Raw genomic sequence first — 13,850 nt, 5'->3', positions numbered from 1 at the left:
TAAACTTTCAAGAAATTAAGCCAGATAAAAAAGCGCGCGGGAGTAGATCAGGTAGATATGGTGAAAATTATGTGCAACTAAACTAAATGAGACATGTAATTTAATAGTGGTTTGAAGGTGCGCAAATTTTACTATGGACCATGCATCAAGACGACGTCGTTTTGATTAATGAAAACAGACGGTTGAAACGGCCTCCGTTCGGCACCATTCACTTTCAGTTTATATACACTACAGTTACATTTCAACACAACTGCAGTTACATTTCAACATAACTACAATTTCTTTTCGATATAACTACAGTTTCATTAAATATTATACACTCAAATATGTGAATTTGATATTCAGTTTCCTTTCAATAGAACTACAGTTTCTTTTATAATGCACTGCAGCTTCATTTCAACACAATTACAATATCATTTCGATATAACTATAGTTTTATTGGACAATATACACCCAAAAATGTGAAACTGTTATTCAGTATCAGTTTATATACACTGCAGTTACATTTCAACACAACTACAGTTACATATCGATATAATGACATTTTCATTCGATAATATACAAACAAATGTGAGATAGTATCTTTTGAGATGAACTGTAGTATCAATTACGGAGCCCCGTTACGACTTACGGCAGCCGTTTCTCCTACTTACTAAAACGACGTCATCTTATGACCATGGTCCACGGTATAATGACTGTTGAAGGTGATATAATCATTCTACTCCAATATTCTCCTAATGTATATGAGAAATTAACTACAATCAATTCTCTAATACAAGCCAAAGACGTTATGGTTAAGTGGCATAATTGTAGTTCTCCTAAATGGGAGGTCATAAGTTCAAAACTTGGTGGGGAGAAATATTACTTACAGTTGAGACTTCAAATCCTTGTATTGTGACTTTAAACAAATCTCGTTGAGCTGAGTTACTAACCTTTTATAAAGTGGACGATTGATTTGCAATGACGGTTACGTTGTGGCTTTGGGTTCATCATCTTCATCATAATCCTTGCTCTTCATCTTGAGCTCATATGCTTTTAAGTCACGAAAGAGTTGGACAGTTGTTATGGTCTTAAGATCTCGAAGGTCACGTATGAAAGTGACCTTCAACTACCATATGCCTTGGGTAGTTCGTGTAGAATTTTGAGACCGGTATCCTTTTGGCTTATCTCTAGACCAATGTATATTATTTCACTTAGTATCCTCATGAACTTGGTTTCCATTTTAGTAATGTTCTCTCCACTAGCCATCTTAAAGTCCTTGAACTTCTTCATCTCTAAAATCAACTTAATTATTTTCCTTCACAGCGTATGGCCAATCTGGGCATGACGATTTTTACACCCCATTAAGTGCGGTGTATGATCCTACATAGCCCGGGTCGTCATCGCAAGTAGGTCAGGGTCTATTCCATGTTCAAGACCCGAGACCGTCATTCGATTCAAATCCTCTTCAACACCCCATCCACGACTACCTATTTGGATCCTCATCAGTGCAAGGCGGCATTGAAAACATACAGTCTCAACAGTCGCAGTCAAATGTTCAAGAAGAGCAACAACTGCAGCAGCCAAGGAGGCCTACAAGACAACGCCGGCCACCGCTTTGTGGAACCGGATCCCCGACACCAAAGGTAAAACATTGTATATGAATTGTCTATGCTTTTATATTGTGCAATTAACTAATGCTAATTTTTATTTAGACACGGATGAAGTCAACAGCCGATGGTGATTGTCTACATTGCTCGACTACATTAGCACTATCACCTCGAATTTATATATGTTTCCTATTATGTACTATATGATAGTTGCTACCGAATTATTCAATTTGACTACGAGACCACATTCTGGAACTTCAAATCAAACGTGCAATTGTGTTGTGCTAATTTCTGAAATTAATTAATGTGCTTTATTATTAAGTTCTGCATTATTTAATTTGTTTACATAGTTTGTTATTGTTATTGGATCCTGTGAGTTTGGACTTTACAATTCCTATCACACTGCATAGGATTTAGACCACAAGTTAATAACATTGTCGGATGCACTCACATAATATTAGAAATAGATAAGGTTTTTCGACGTGTACATGAAAATCAATCATAATGCTTCACAATTAAATTTATATAATAATATCACTTTCAGTTATTTTTTGGACATGTTTTATCGTTATACGTTACGTTGCTTAACAACGTCGTGTATTTTTTGTTGTCAATAATGCACAAAAAAAAAAAAAACTCTTTGAGTCCATACTGATTCGCGGTTTGTTTCAATAATGCACAAAAAAAAAAAAAAAAAAAAAAAAACTCTTTGAGTCCATACTGATTATTTTCATCGTATTGATTCTCGGTTCGTTTCAATAATGCACAACAACAAAAAAAACTCGTTATCCATAATCATGTCTAATCAATAATTAAAAAACTCTTTGTTCATCGGTACGGTGATGGAATATGAGGTATTTAGATTTTACCCAAAGCTGATAACTATTGTGGGGATATACTTGAAAAAAAAAAAATCAAAGCCCAAAAAAAAAAAACTCAAAGTCCAAAGAAAAAAAATTCAAAGTCCAAAAAAAAACAACTCAAAGTCCAAAAAAAAAGTCTGATATACACAGGATAAAACGGACTCCTTGAGTCCGACTTTCTTTAAAGTAAAGTCGAACTCATGGATGGGGTTGTTATGCCATGGACCCAGGTCCACATTGCAAGGTGGACCTGGGTCTACATTCACATACACTATACTCTACATTCACAATTTGTAAACTTCACATTCACACATTACAGGATTATATGTTTAGTAAGTATATTACCACTGTTATGCATTCACACATTCAAAATTCTATATTCACAGGTCCTATGCTCCACATTCACAACTTGAGAACTCCACATTCACACATTACAGGGCTACAAGTTGCTAGAACTTCTTAACTCTATTACAGATTCACACATGCATAACTCTACATTCACGATTTCAATACTCCATATTCACAATTTGAAACATCCACATTCACACATTTTTGGGCAACTCTATATTCATACAATCATAAAAACGACGTAGTTTGTTGACCCAGGTTCACGATTATATGTTGACCCTATTTGAGATCCAATTCCCATGCAGGACATTTTGGGATCCAATGTTCAAATTGTGCTCCGACGGGGATATGATTCTCTGATTGGCTGAATCCCGTGGGCGGGAACTTATTTCTATTTTTATTGCCAAAAAATGTTTGGCTTTATTATATTAGAGATTAGAGATTAGAGTTTATAATATAACACAAAAAAAAAAAAAAAGTACAAAAAACTAGGCAATAAATCTTGACCGTTCATTAATGGGTAGCTACATAGCATTCTAGTATTCTACTATTAAGAAAAGCATTCTACTACAATCATAAAGCTTTTATTTATTTATTTATTTTTTATTATTTTTTTAAGTCAGGTTGTAGGGTCCTTTCTTCTGCAGGGTGCAGACACATTATTGGCCATACATTTGCTTGCATAGTAGAGAGCGAGTCTTGTTTTCTTCTTCCCTCTACAGCTCGACTACTATGAATCATACACTGCAATGGATCAACCTTCTCTTGCCAGATATCCTGCTTATTATGACGTCTTCTTGAGTTTTAGAGGAGAAGACGTTCGCAATAACTTCGTTGACCATCTCTACAATGCCTTGCAGCGAAGAAATATTTACACTTTCAAAGACGACGAGAAACTCGAAACGGGAGTGTCCATTTCGCCGGCGCTCAATAAGGCGATCGAGGAATCATCCATTGCCGTCGTCGTGTTCTCCAAGCACTACGCTGATTCTACGTGGTGTTTAGAGGAACTGGCCAAGATCGTGGAGTGTATGAAGGGGAAGGGTCAGATCGTTGTTCCGATTGTCTATGGCGTAGATCCGTTAACAGTGTGGGAACAAAAGGACAGTTTCAAAGAAGCTTTTGATAGACACGAAGAGAGGTTTGAGAATGAAAGGGAAAAGGTGAAGAAATGGAAGGAAGTGCTCGCAGAAGTAGCCAATTTACCCCATCACATTCTCGAAAACGGGTATCTTAAACTCTATCTATCTTGCAATTTTAATCTCCAAATTATTAGGAGGGGGCATTTTCAAAAAACATTAGATTCTTGAGCTTTAATGATTTGAACTTGCCCGGCCACCAGAAAAGAAAATATATAATTAAATAGAGAGAGTGTCATGATCAAATGGGCATTTTCAAAAAACATTAGATTTTTGAGCTTTAATGATTTGAACTTGCCCGGCCACCAGAAAAGAAAATATATAAATAAATAGAGTGTCATGATCAAATGAGGATCACTCTTTTCTGAGAACTATTCTACGCAATCTAATTCTCTATTGTGCAACTGCTACTACCTGGTTGTATGTGTAACTTGTAATGAATGATTGTGCACTTGAAATATGACTATCCAAACACACCTTAGAGTACTATTAAAATAAATCTTGTGACAATTTTGTAATTAATTTAAATTTTAACTTGTAATGTGTGATTGTGCAACTGTTATTACTTGGTTGTGCAGTTTACCCATGTTTGCATAGAAAACTTGGTTCTCATGTGATCCTGACCCCTCCCTCTCTCTATATATATGTTGTAATTAATTTCTCTCTTTTATGAGTTGTACCTTACTGCTTGTGGAATATAATGCATAGGAATGAAGCAAATTTCATTGAGAAAATTGTTGAAGATATCATTGCTAAATTGGACACAAAATCGTCAAGTGATGAGCCACACCTCATTGGGATCAATCCTCGTATACAGGAACTGGATTCATTGATAGACTTGGGGTCTAGCGATGTTCGATTTGTTGGTATATATGGGATGAGCGGGATTGGAAAGACAGCTATTGCAAGAGCTGTTTATGACAAAATCTGGAGTAAATTTGAAGGTTCTTGTTTTATTCATGACATTAAAAGCCAGTTGTTTTCAAAAGTTCATCTGGTGGACTTGCAAAAAATTCTTCTCTCAGAGATTCTTTCTACCAAAGATTTGCAAATAAATAATACCTTTGATGGAACCATGACGATAAAACAAAGGATGCGTTGCAAAAAAGTGCTTATTATTCTGGATGATGTTGACCACATGGATCAATTGGAGTGTTTGGCTAGAAATGATGATTGGTTTGGTGCTGGAAGTAGAATCATCGTAACAACCACGAAACAACAGTTGCTTAATAGCCACAAAGTTAGTTGTATGAGATATTATGAAATGAGAGTGTTAGATGAAGGTGAAAGCTCTCAACTCTTTAGGCAGTATGCCTTTAAGAAATATCCACCTACCAAGAATACCAAGGAATTTGAGGGACTTGAGACTCAAATCATACGCTATGCTGGTGGTATTCCTTTGACTCTTATAAACTTGGGTTCCTTCCTTTATGGTAGAGGTATTGATGAATGGGGAAGTGAAGTAGACCGACTTAAGGAAACGAAGAAGGTGGGATTATAGAAAAACTTTTATGGGGTGTTTGGTAGGATGGAATTGTAATTTTATTTCTATCAAATTTCATGATATAAAAATTCTATTATTTGATTAAAGAGAATTGAATTTTCACGGAATTATAATTTTTTTCTCTCATAATTTTCTCTTTTTACCAAATGCCCTGTTAAAGTTTTCTTTGTCTAAAAAACAAAATGCTCAAAATATTTTCTTTGATATTGCATGCCTCTTTAATGGAAAGAAGATAGCATGCATCTATAACAAGAAAACTTTATACTTTCAACTTTCTTTTCTGTCATTGGTATAAAGGCTTTCATTGATAAATGTTTATTAACTTTTTTCAAAAGGTGGCATTTTGGTGCATCAATTGATACAAGAAATGGGCCAGTATGTCGTTCTCCAAGAAGATTAAGATGATTCGACAAGCTAAGATATAACAAGTGGTGGCTACCTCAGATGAGGTAAGTGATCTTCTCAAAATAGCAGTGTGAGCAAAGAAAATCTCTATGTATTAACATTAAAAAATTCTATACAAAATAAAATATATGATTGTATGGTATATAGACATATAGTGGATACAATTAATCTTGGAAGAAATCACACCAATGGAGAATTACAAAATTATAATAACTCAAAAGATTGGTTGAAAAAATTTAAAATTTTTTAAAAATACATTTTTCAACCATGTAAGGTTGTCATAAATTTTGACTAACATAAAAGGATGATCCGAACTTTTTTAAACTCAACAAAGACCTAACTTTGTTTAAAAAAAAAAAATCAAAAAAAGACCTAACTTTTTGACCACCAAAGTGGTTAAATAGTTTTGGTGGTCAAATTCAAATTTCAAAATTTTTTGAAATTTTGAATTTGTTCTATATATTTGTCTCTTGCAATTCTATACATTTCTTTCCTTATCCCACTTGGCATCTCTTAATAAAAAAAATATAGGATTAATATTTGATGCATCGCCGATGTATAGATGCTATACATCACCGGCGGTGAAGGAAAAGTGAAGAGCAGTGATACGTGGTGAGGTGTGATAAGAGATATGAAATGAAGGGTGATGTTAAAATGAAGAGTCTTGAACTTCCCGAGTGTCGTGTCTCACGTGGATAGCAAATTGGAGAATGTAGGTTTCCTATCTTGTATGGTTTAGATAACACTATAGTAGAGGATGTAGGGATTAAATAAGTAAGGTAGGGAGAGTGCAAAGGTTGGGTTGGTTGATACATATGATTTTATACCTTTATTTGCCCCACGATTCAGGAGTTTTATTGTTTATTTCCTTTACCTTGATACATTTAAGGCTCGTTTGTGTGTTACATTTGGTCAATTTTAGTTTGTTCACAAATAAGGAGCAAAGGAAGGATTTTCAGTCATCTTGGACTAGTTTTCGAGACATAAGGAATCTACCCCGGGACGGAATGGAGCAACGAAGCACAAAAGGAGACAGAAGAGGACCAGGAGGCCGCCTCACGGCCGTGATGGCGGCCGTGACCTCCACCGCGGACAAGCAGCTGGCCACGCCACATCACGGCCCCGATCTCGGCCGTGATGGTGGCCGTGACCTGGCTGCTGTCCAGTATTTATTCTGCGATTTTCTGATATTTGGGACATTCCGAGCCCTAGTTTAGTTAATTGCAATTTTTCCCTTCTTTAGAGTTTTCCATAGCATAGAATAGAGCAGATTTACATCATTGAATTCAGTTTGGAGCTTGGAATCATCGTTTGGATTGAAATTGCTCTCAAGAATTGTTAGTAAAGTTTTCCCTTTTTATTCTTTAATCTTGCAGCTATGATTTCAATAGTTAATTCTTGTTTTGCGTTGTTTACTTCAATCATGCGTGAGTAATTCGCTTATGGGTTTGGATTAGGGGTCCATTGTTAATCTTGATGTTCAATTTGTGATTATTGCATAAAGGGATTGAATCTTTTACCTAGGGTTTATGTTGATTTGGGGATTTGCTTTCTACTTGTTATTGATTGATGGCCACAATTAATTGCTAGTCTAGGAGAGGGATTCATTACAACGAAAGTTGGATGGAGACCTCGAGTCTTACCAATTTCAACCTAATTTTCCTACTATGAGAATAGGGGTAATTTTGGGGGCTTACAATGCTTAGGAGCTTAAGGTTATGATTGATGCATCACGACAGTGGGGCAATTGTAGCCTAATTCTGTTTATTGATTACGAAAGTAGCTGGATTGAATTCTTATGCGCATTGCCCATACATCCTTAGGTTAATTATTCTTTCCCTAATTCTGAGATTGTTAGAACATCAAGGTTACAATCCCCCTAATCTGGTCATTCCCTTATCATACAGTTATCTCCTTAGTCAATTGTTTTCTTTTAATTTTCATCATTCAGTTATTAGTTGCTTGGATTCTAGTTGATTCACGTACTCTAGTGTCTAGTTTTCTTAATTCATACAATTTCGTGCCATAATCCCAATCCTCAGCGGAACGACATTTACACACCCATACTTTCATTCATCATTATATTCATCATTGGTTTAAAAAGTAAATGTGAATTTAAGGCGGATGGGGGCTAGAATGTCGTGGAGAATGGTTCAAAGCATACGGGAGAGATTTGATTTCCTTGAGATATGGTTGAAGGAGCTTGGAACACTGTCCTGAGTGGCGTCACACTCAAGCTCCCAATCCTCAGTCGGTTGGAGAATTTTGTCGAACACTTTGTCTACAAGTTCCCTCCGGATCTCATCTTCTCAGATTGAGAGCGGGAGATGTGGGTAGTGGGGCTCCCATCCCTTTGCGATATCTCACCAAAGGGATGATCCTATATTCTTGAAGAGTTCGGGGTCCTCGATCTAACAAGTTCATCCAAAACATACACACAATTTCAACAATCCCAAAGAAATCAAACTCATTCACAATTTTAAATCATGAACACAAAATCTCCATCCTTCCTAGCCCCTATCCTAAGGACTAGCCCTTCATAGGCTTAAATAACATCATTTCATTCAAATAGCAAAGCATATTTACAAGATCGAAGTAAAAAGCAAATATCTTTAGGAAAAATGAAAGTGTAAGGGAGAATTCCAAAGAGAAATCAAATAACAATGAAAGAGTTTACCCAAGAGGATTCCAAAGCTATGGAGATCCAAGTTTCTCTTCTCCAAGGAGTTCTTCCTCCTCCCACTAATCTTATCTAACCATAATCTAAAAATGAGAAGTGAAAAATTGACAAAAGACTCCTCTCCCCTATCTGAAATGTCCCTTTTATACTAGAATATCGCGCAGAGTTCTGGTGCCCGTCCACGCCAGTCCACACGCGTGTGGGCATGTGTGGATGCTCACTGGAATAATTTCACGCACGCTCACACGCGTGGTGAGGCTTGTGGACGAGAATTCCCCCGTTTTCGTTTCCTTTGTTGTTTTTGGCTTGGTCTTTGCGTGTCCCTGTTTGGATTGGTTTTTCTTTATATCGTTCACGCTTTCCTTGGTTGATTTCAGCCTTTGATCCTGTGAAAATCTTTCAAAACATACCACACGAAGCTCTTTTGCAATTTGTTAGCAAAATATCATGAAAGTGCATAGCTGCACCTTTCAAATCTTTGTTTTGGCAAGAAATCAACTTAATTAATTATAGATAATTATGTACTTTTGGCGTCTATAAAAAAGATGCCACATCATTAAAAAAAAATCAATATTGACCAGGTCATTTTTTTTACAAAATATTTAAAACTTGTATTTAATTAGAAAACTTTTTATTTCTTATTAACAAAATATATCTACTTTTTTAAACATATTTATTACTTAATTATTATATATCTAATTTCCTAATCATTTTTTATTAAATCTATATATTAAACACTCACGAACATATTAATTTGAAGCCATGTTTGGCAAACCTAGCTGAAATGGTAGCTGAAAGCTAAAAAGTAGCTGAAAGCTGAAAAGTTGTAAGCTCGAAGCTGAAATCTGAAGAGCTGTTAAGCTAGCTGTTATGCTTAAAAGTGTTTGGTAAAATTAGCTTTTTGATAAGTTGATAAATGTAAAAAGACTAAAAAGGACATCTACATAAAAGTTAAATAATTTTAAATTTAAATAGGTTTAATTTGTTTACATATTAAAATAAAAAATAATGAAATCAATATAATTTAATAAAATATAAAGTAAGAACATATATTTAAAAATATATAAAGTAAAACAAAATGTTTATAATTCATAAAATTAGTTGATACATACAAAAATTATTGTTCAAACACAAATATCAAATTAAAATTACAACGAAACATATTGAAGAAAAAATGCCAAAAGAGTTTTAATTGGGAGGGATAAATGATGTCATTTATTTAAAATAACTAGTATTTTGTACGCGCGATGCGCGAAAACTCATGCCCAATATTAAAACATTAATAAATACAAATAATTAAAATTTATAATTCAAATTATATATACACAAATAATATATGTATTTTATACACACATATATGATTTACCATTAATAGAAATTTAATTAAAATATCATCAACCATTAAATTAATTATATAATTATATTAATAAAATGATAATTAAAGAATAGGAAAAAGATATAATAGATATAGGTGTATGGTAATAATGATGGAGTTAAAATTAACGGTGTTATAACTGTGTAAGGGTAGTTTTGTATAACAAGAATGTAGTAGGGACATTTTTGTCTAATAACATTGAAGTGTACAACATTTAAAGCAAAATGTATACATTTATTAACATACAAAAAGATGGACATAAATCAAGGATATAACCTTGATTGAGACTTATTATGTTTTTAGATAAGGATAAAGATGGAAAAAAGTTAAGAAGCTACTAGCTTATTTTTGAAAAGCTACCTGAAGTAGCGTTTCAAAATAAGCTCTTATTTTAAACTACTAGCTTATTTTGAGAGCATTACCAAACAAAGCTTATAGCTTATTAGTAGCTTAAAATAAGCTATAAGCTCCTAAATAAGTTTTGCCAAACACAACGAATATCTTCTTCAGTGTTTAATATATAGATATAATAAACATGATTAGGAAATTAGATATATAATAATTAAGTAATAAATATGTTTAGGAAAGTGTATATATTTTGTTAATAAGAAATAAAGAGTTTCCTAATTATATACAAGTTTTAAATATTTTTGTAAAAAAGGTCCCGATTCAACTGGGCCCAAGCAACACGTGCCATAGACTTTTTTTACGGGTGGCGCAGAGTTTTGAACCCATAACCTTTTGCATGGCTCTAATACCAAATTAAAACATGTGCTCCATCTCAACTAAAAGCCTAAGCTTATAGTTGGACTGCGCATTTATATTTATATTATACTTATATGCTCACACATACATCGGCGGTGGATCAAATATTAATCCAAAAATATAAGCAATGTCTTTATTTCATTCCTTTACTCTCCATGTTGAAACTCTTTCGACAACAACCAAACAAGTTTTTTGACGAAGAACAAAGGAAGATCTTATGGCTTGGTTTTCTTGTCACTTAGCAAACCACACGACTGCACAACCTACCTCAACCTTAAGGCTTGTTCGGTTGAGTATAGTTTGGGAGGCATTGAATTGCAATTCAATGAATTTCCAAACTACATTGTTTGGTTGGAGGGAATTGCAATTCCCTTCAAATGATAAATTACAATTCATGGGACCCCATGACTTGCAATTTGGTGGGGAGGAGGGCAATTTTGTTGGTGTAAAGACAATTTTGTCCCTCCTCCCATACTCTTTTTTTTTTTTTTTTAAATTTGAAAGAATTATTATTATTATTATTATTATTATTATTATTTTGAAAGAATTATTATTATTATTATTATTTTGGAAGAATTATTATTATTATCATTATATTATTATTATTATTATTATTATTATTATTATTATTATTATTATTGAAAGAATTATCACCCCCCATAAGGGCATTTTAGTCATTTTCTCGCTTCTTAACTTTCAATTTCCTGTACTCTATTCCTGCATACCAAACACTGTAATTTCAATTCCTACTTTATTCATTGAATTGCAATTCCACAAAATTACAATTCTTTTCCTGCATAATTTTCTCCTCCCAACCAAACGCCCTGAAGGCAGTAAGCCTTCCCCAAGTGTACCCAAGTGTACACTTAGACCAAGTGTTTAGGATTTTAGTTAGGAAATCAACGGAAAAAAAGACATGAGATTACCGACAAATCACCCCAACTTTGTATATTTAAGTTTAAATGCACATATGACTCACACAATCTATACAAGAGCAAAGCTAACAATGACTAGTACTCCCTTTCACCTAACTCTTAGCAAAAATAGCCACGCATGACCAAAGGATTCTATTTATACACATAGGAGTAGTTATAAGCCAACTACCCTCAAGGCGTTTGGTTGAAGGGCGGAATTAGGTGAAAAAGGAATTGCAATTCCATGGGAAAAGAATAATGTGGGAATAAAGTGAGAATTTAAATTTTAGTGGTTGGACGGAATAAAATTACTAGGAATTTCAATTCCAATGTTTGGTATACATGGCGATTGAAAGGGAATAAGTAGTATAAAGTCCAAAATGCTCATTGTTATTATTATTATTATTATTATTATTATTAAATGACAAGTACACAAAAAAATATAACATATTAAATTCCCACATTATTCTTTCAAGTAGTAATATAACATATTTTCATATCAAGAAAATGGGTTTGAGAATGGTGAGGCTTGAGTCTTTCACCAAACTTTCGTTGTAGTGAAAGTATCTCCAAAGCATGCTAATAATTGCTACGTATCAATGGTTAACAAGATAATCCATAAACCATCTCAAACATAAGAACCCTAGGTGGGTTGTTCATCCCCTTTATGCAATAATCACATTTCTAGCATCAAGAATGGCAATAACACCATAATCTAAACCCAATAGCTAACTACTCACACATTATAAACATAAACATAGCAAGGATAAAGTAAAACATCATCAACATTGCAATAAATGTAAAGGAAGAGAAAGGAAAGAGTAAATGAGTTCTCTATTAAATGAACATGAAAATGGTGGTTGGAATCCACTCCAATCCGCAATAAAGAGCCTTCAATGTAAGTAGTGTAAAACTAAGCTAATCTAAGCTATTGATGTCTTTGGAAATGAAGGAAAATAAGCTAAGACTATCTAGGGTTCGGACTTGGGTGAAAAATGCAACAAAAAACTTATATATTGAACAGTACAAAGCCCCACAGCCAGGCCCACGAGCCGTGTGGCTGGCCGTGGGGCTGTCGCGGTTCTGGGCAAAGGTAGTGGAGTCGCATGGCCACCTCCATGGGCCATGGGGGTGCTTCCTGCTTTGTTTCCTTCTCCTGTTAGCGCTCCGCTTCTTCTATCCTTCCTTGAGTGGGATCCTTGCTTCCAAAATTGTTCCAATATGTTTCAAAAAGCTCTTTTTGCTACCCGTTGTGAACCATTTCACCTATGAACACAAAACACACAAACGAGTCTCAATTCCCACTCAAGTTTAGACACTTTGTTCACAAAAATAGCTAAAGTAGGCGGTGAAAAATGGTTTAGAATTAGAGTTATCATTATTGGTAAGTTGGGGCCAATATTTAGCAATTTTCCTTTCTTTTCTCACTCTCCCCTTCTTCAACTTTCTCTTCTTGATTATATTCACCTCTTCCTCTTGTATCACCACCTCGATCTTCTCCACCTTGCATTAAATCATCACCTTGAGGTTTTGAAACCTTTTCGGGAACTCTTTCGGTCAAGTCTTTTTGCATTTGTCCCGCTTTTATTTCAAGACTCTTCAAGGTGGCCTCATTAAGTTTCATCATCTCCACTGTCCATTGTATCATAAATTCCCTCATAGTGAGTGTTAGAGGTTCCAGTGAATAGTTTTGATGATCATATGCTGGTTGAGTACCATTGAAATACGGTGAGTCTTGGGTTGGTGGTGGGTATGAAAATTGAGGTGGCTCTTGGTTGTAATAAGAAATGTAGGTAGAGGATTGAGATATTTGTTGGGTATGAGGGTATTGATCATATGGAGCATATTAGGGATCTTGCAGATGTTGAGAGTATGAATCGTGGTATAGATCTTCGGAATGGTAGAATGAATCTTGGTAGGGTTGTTGTGGGTAAGAAGTTTGGTAGTTTGGAGTGTATGGAGAGTATGAGTTTTGGGGGTGGGATTGTGGTGGATAAGAATTTTGGGATTGAGCATCATAGTAATTTTGAGGAGGTGGGCTTGAGTGATATAATGGGCTATCGGTTAGAGCTTCATAATACCCTTGTTGTGGCATTAAATCTCCATAGCCTTCATGTTAATTGGCCATATAGAATTGAGAATTAAAATATCCTCCTTGATCCATATTGGAGATAGAATCTCCCAAATTGAGCTCCAATTTACCTTATGTTACAATTAATGCCTCCAAAACACTTAAATAACACAAATGAATCAAATAAGCACATATTT

At 34.6% G+C, this 13,850-nt stretch overlaps 1 protein-coding gene across 2 annotated transcripts; it reads left to right on the top strand.

Annotated features, from left to right (window-relative positions):
* The first annotated feature begins 3,463 nt into the window (after positions 1–3,463).
* LOC116015664 (TMV resistance protein N-like) lies at positions 3,464–7,209 on the top strand. 2 transcript variants are annotated; one of them, XR_004097679.1, is made up of 4 exons: positions 3,464–4,028; positions 4,648–5,428; positions 5,779–5,892; positions 6,771–7,209. XR_004097679.1 is itself a non-coding variant. In XM_031255803.1 (3 exons), exons 1-3 carry the CDS (start codon positions 3,550–3,552, stop codon positions 5,800–5,802), a joined length of 1,284 nt encoding a protein of 427 aa, XP_031111663.1. In that variant the 5' UTR covers positions 3,464–3,549; the 3' UTR covers positions 5,803–7,208. The 2 variants fall into 2 exon arrangements, 1 of the variants encoding a protein (XP_031111663.1); XM_031255803.1 differs by having other exon boundaries at positions 5,779–7,208.
* The last annotated feature ends 6,641 nt before the right edge of the window (positions 7,210–13,850 follow it).

The sequence above is a fragment of the Ipomoea triloba genome, chromosome 4, assembly GCF_003576645.1.
Source record: "Ipomoea triloba cultivar NCNSP0323 chromosome 4, ASM357664v1".
In the NCBI taxonomy this organism is placed as follows: Eukaryota; Viridiplantae; Streptophyta; class Magnoliopsida; order Solanales; family Convolvulaceae; genus Ipomoea; species Ipomoea triloba.
The sequence above is the reverse complement of the archived record's forward strand: the minus strand, read 5'-3'. Positions and strand labels throughout refer to the sequence as shown.

What these genes read in the sequence shown, in the direction of transcription:
- LOC116015664 (XM_031255803.1), top strand. Translation starts at nt 3,550, where the DNA reads ATGGATCAACCTTCTCTTGCCAGATATCCTGCTTATTATGACGTCTTC. An exon ending in CATCACATTCTCGAAAACGG is followed by an intron (nt 4,029 to 4,647) that starts GTATCTTAAACT and finishes TATAATGCATAG; the next exon opens with GAATGAAGCAAATTTCATTG. An exon ending in GACTTAAGGAAACGAAGAAG is followed by an intron (nt 5,429 to 5,778) that starts GTGGGATTATAG and finishes TTTTTTCAAAAG; the next exon opens with GTGGCATTTTGGTGCATCAA.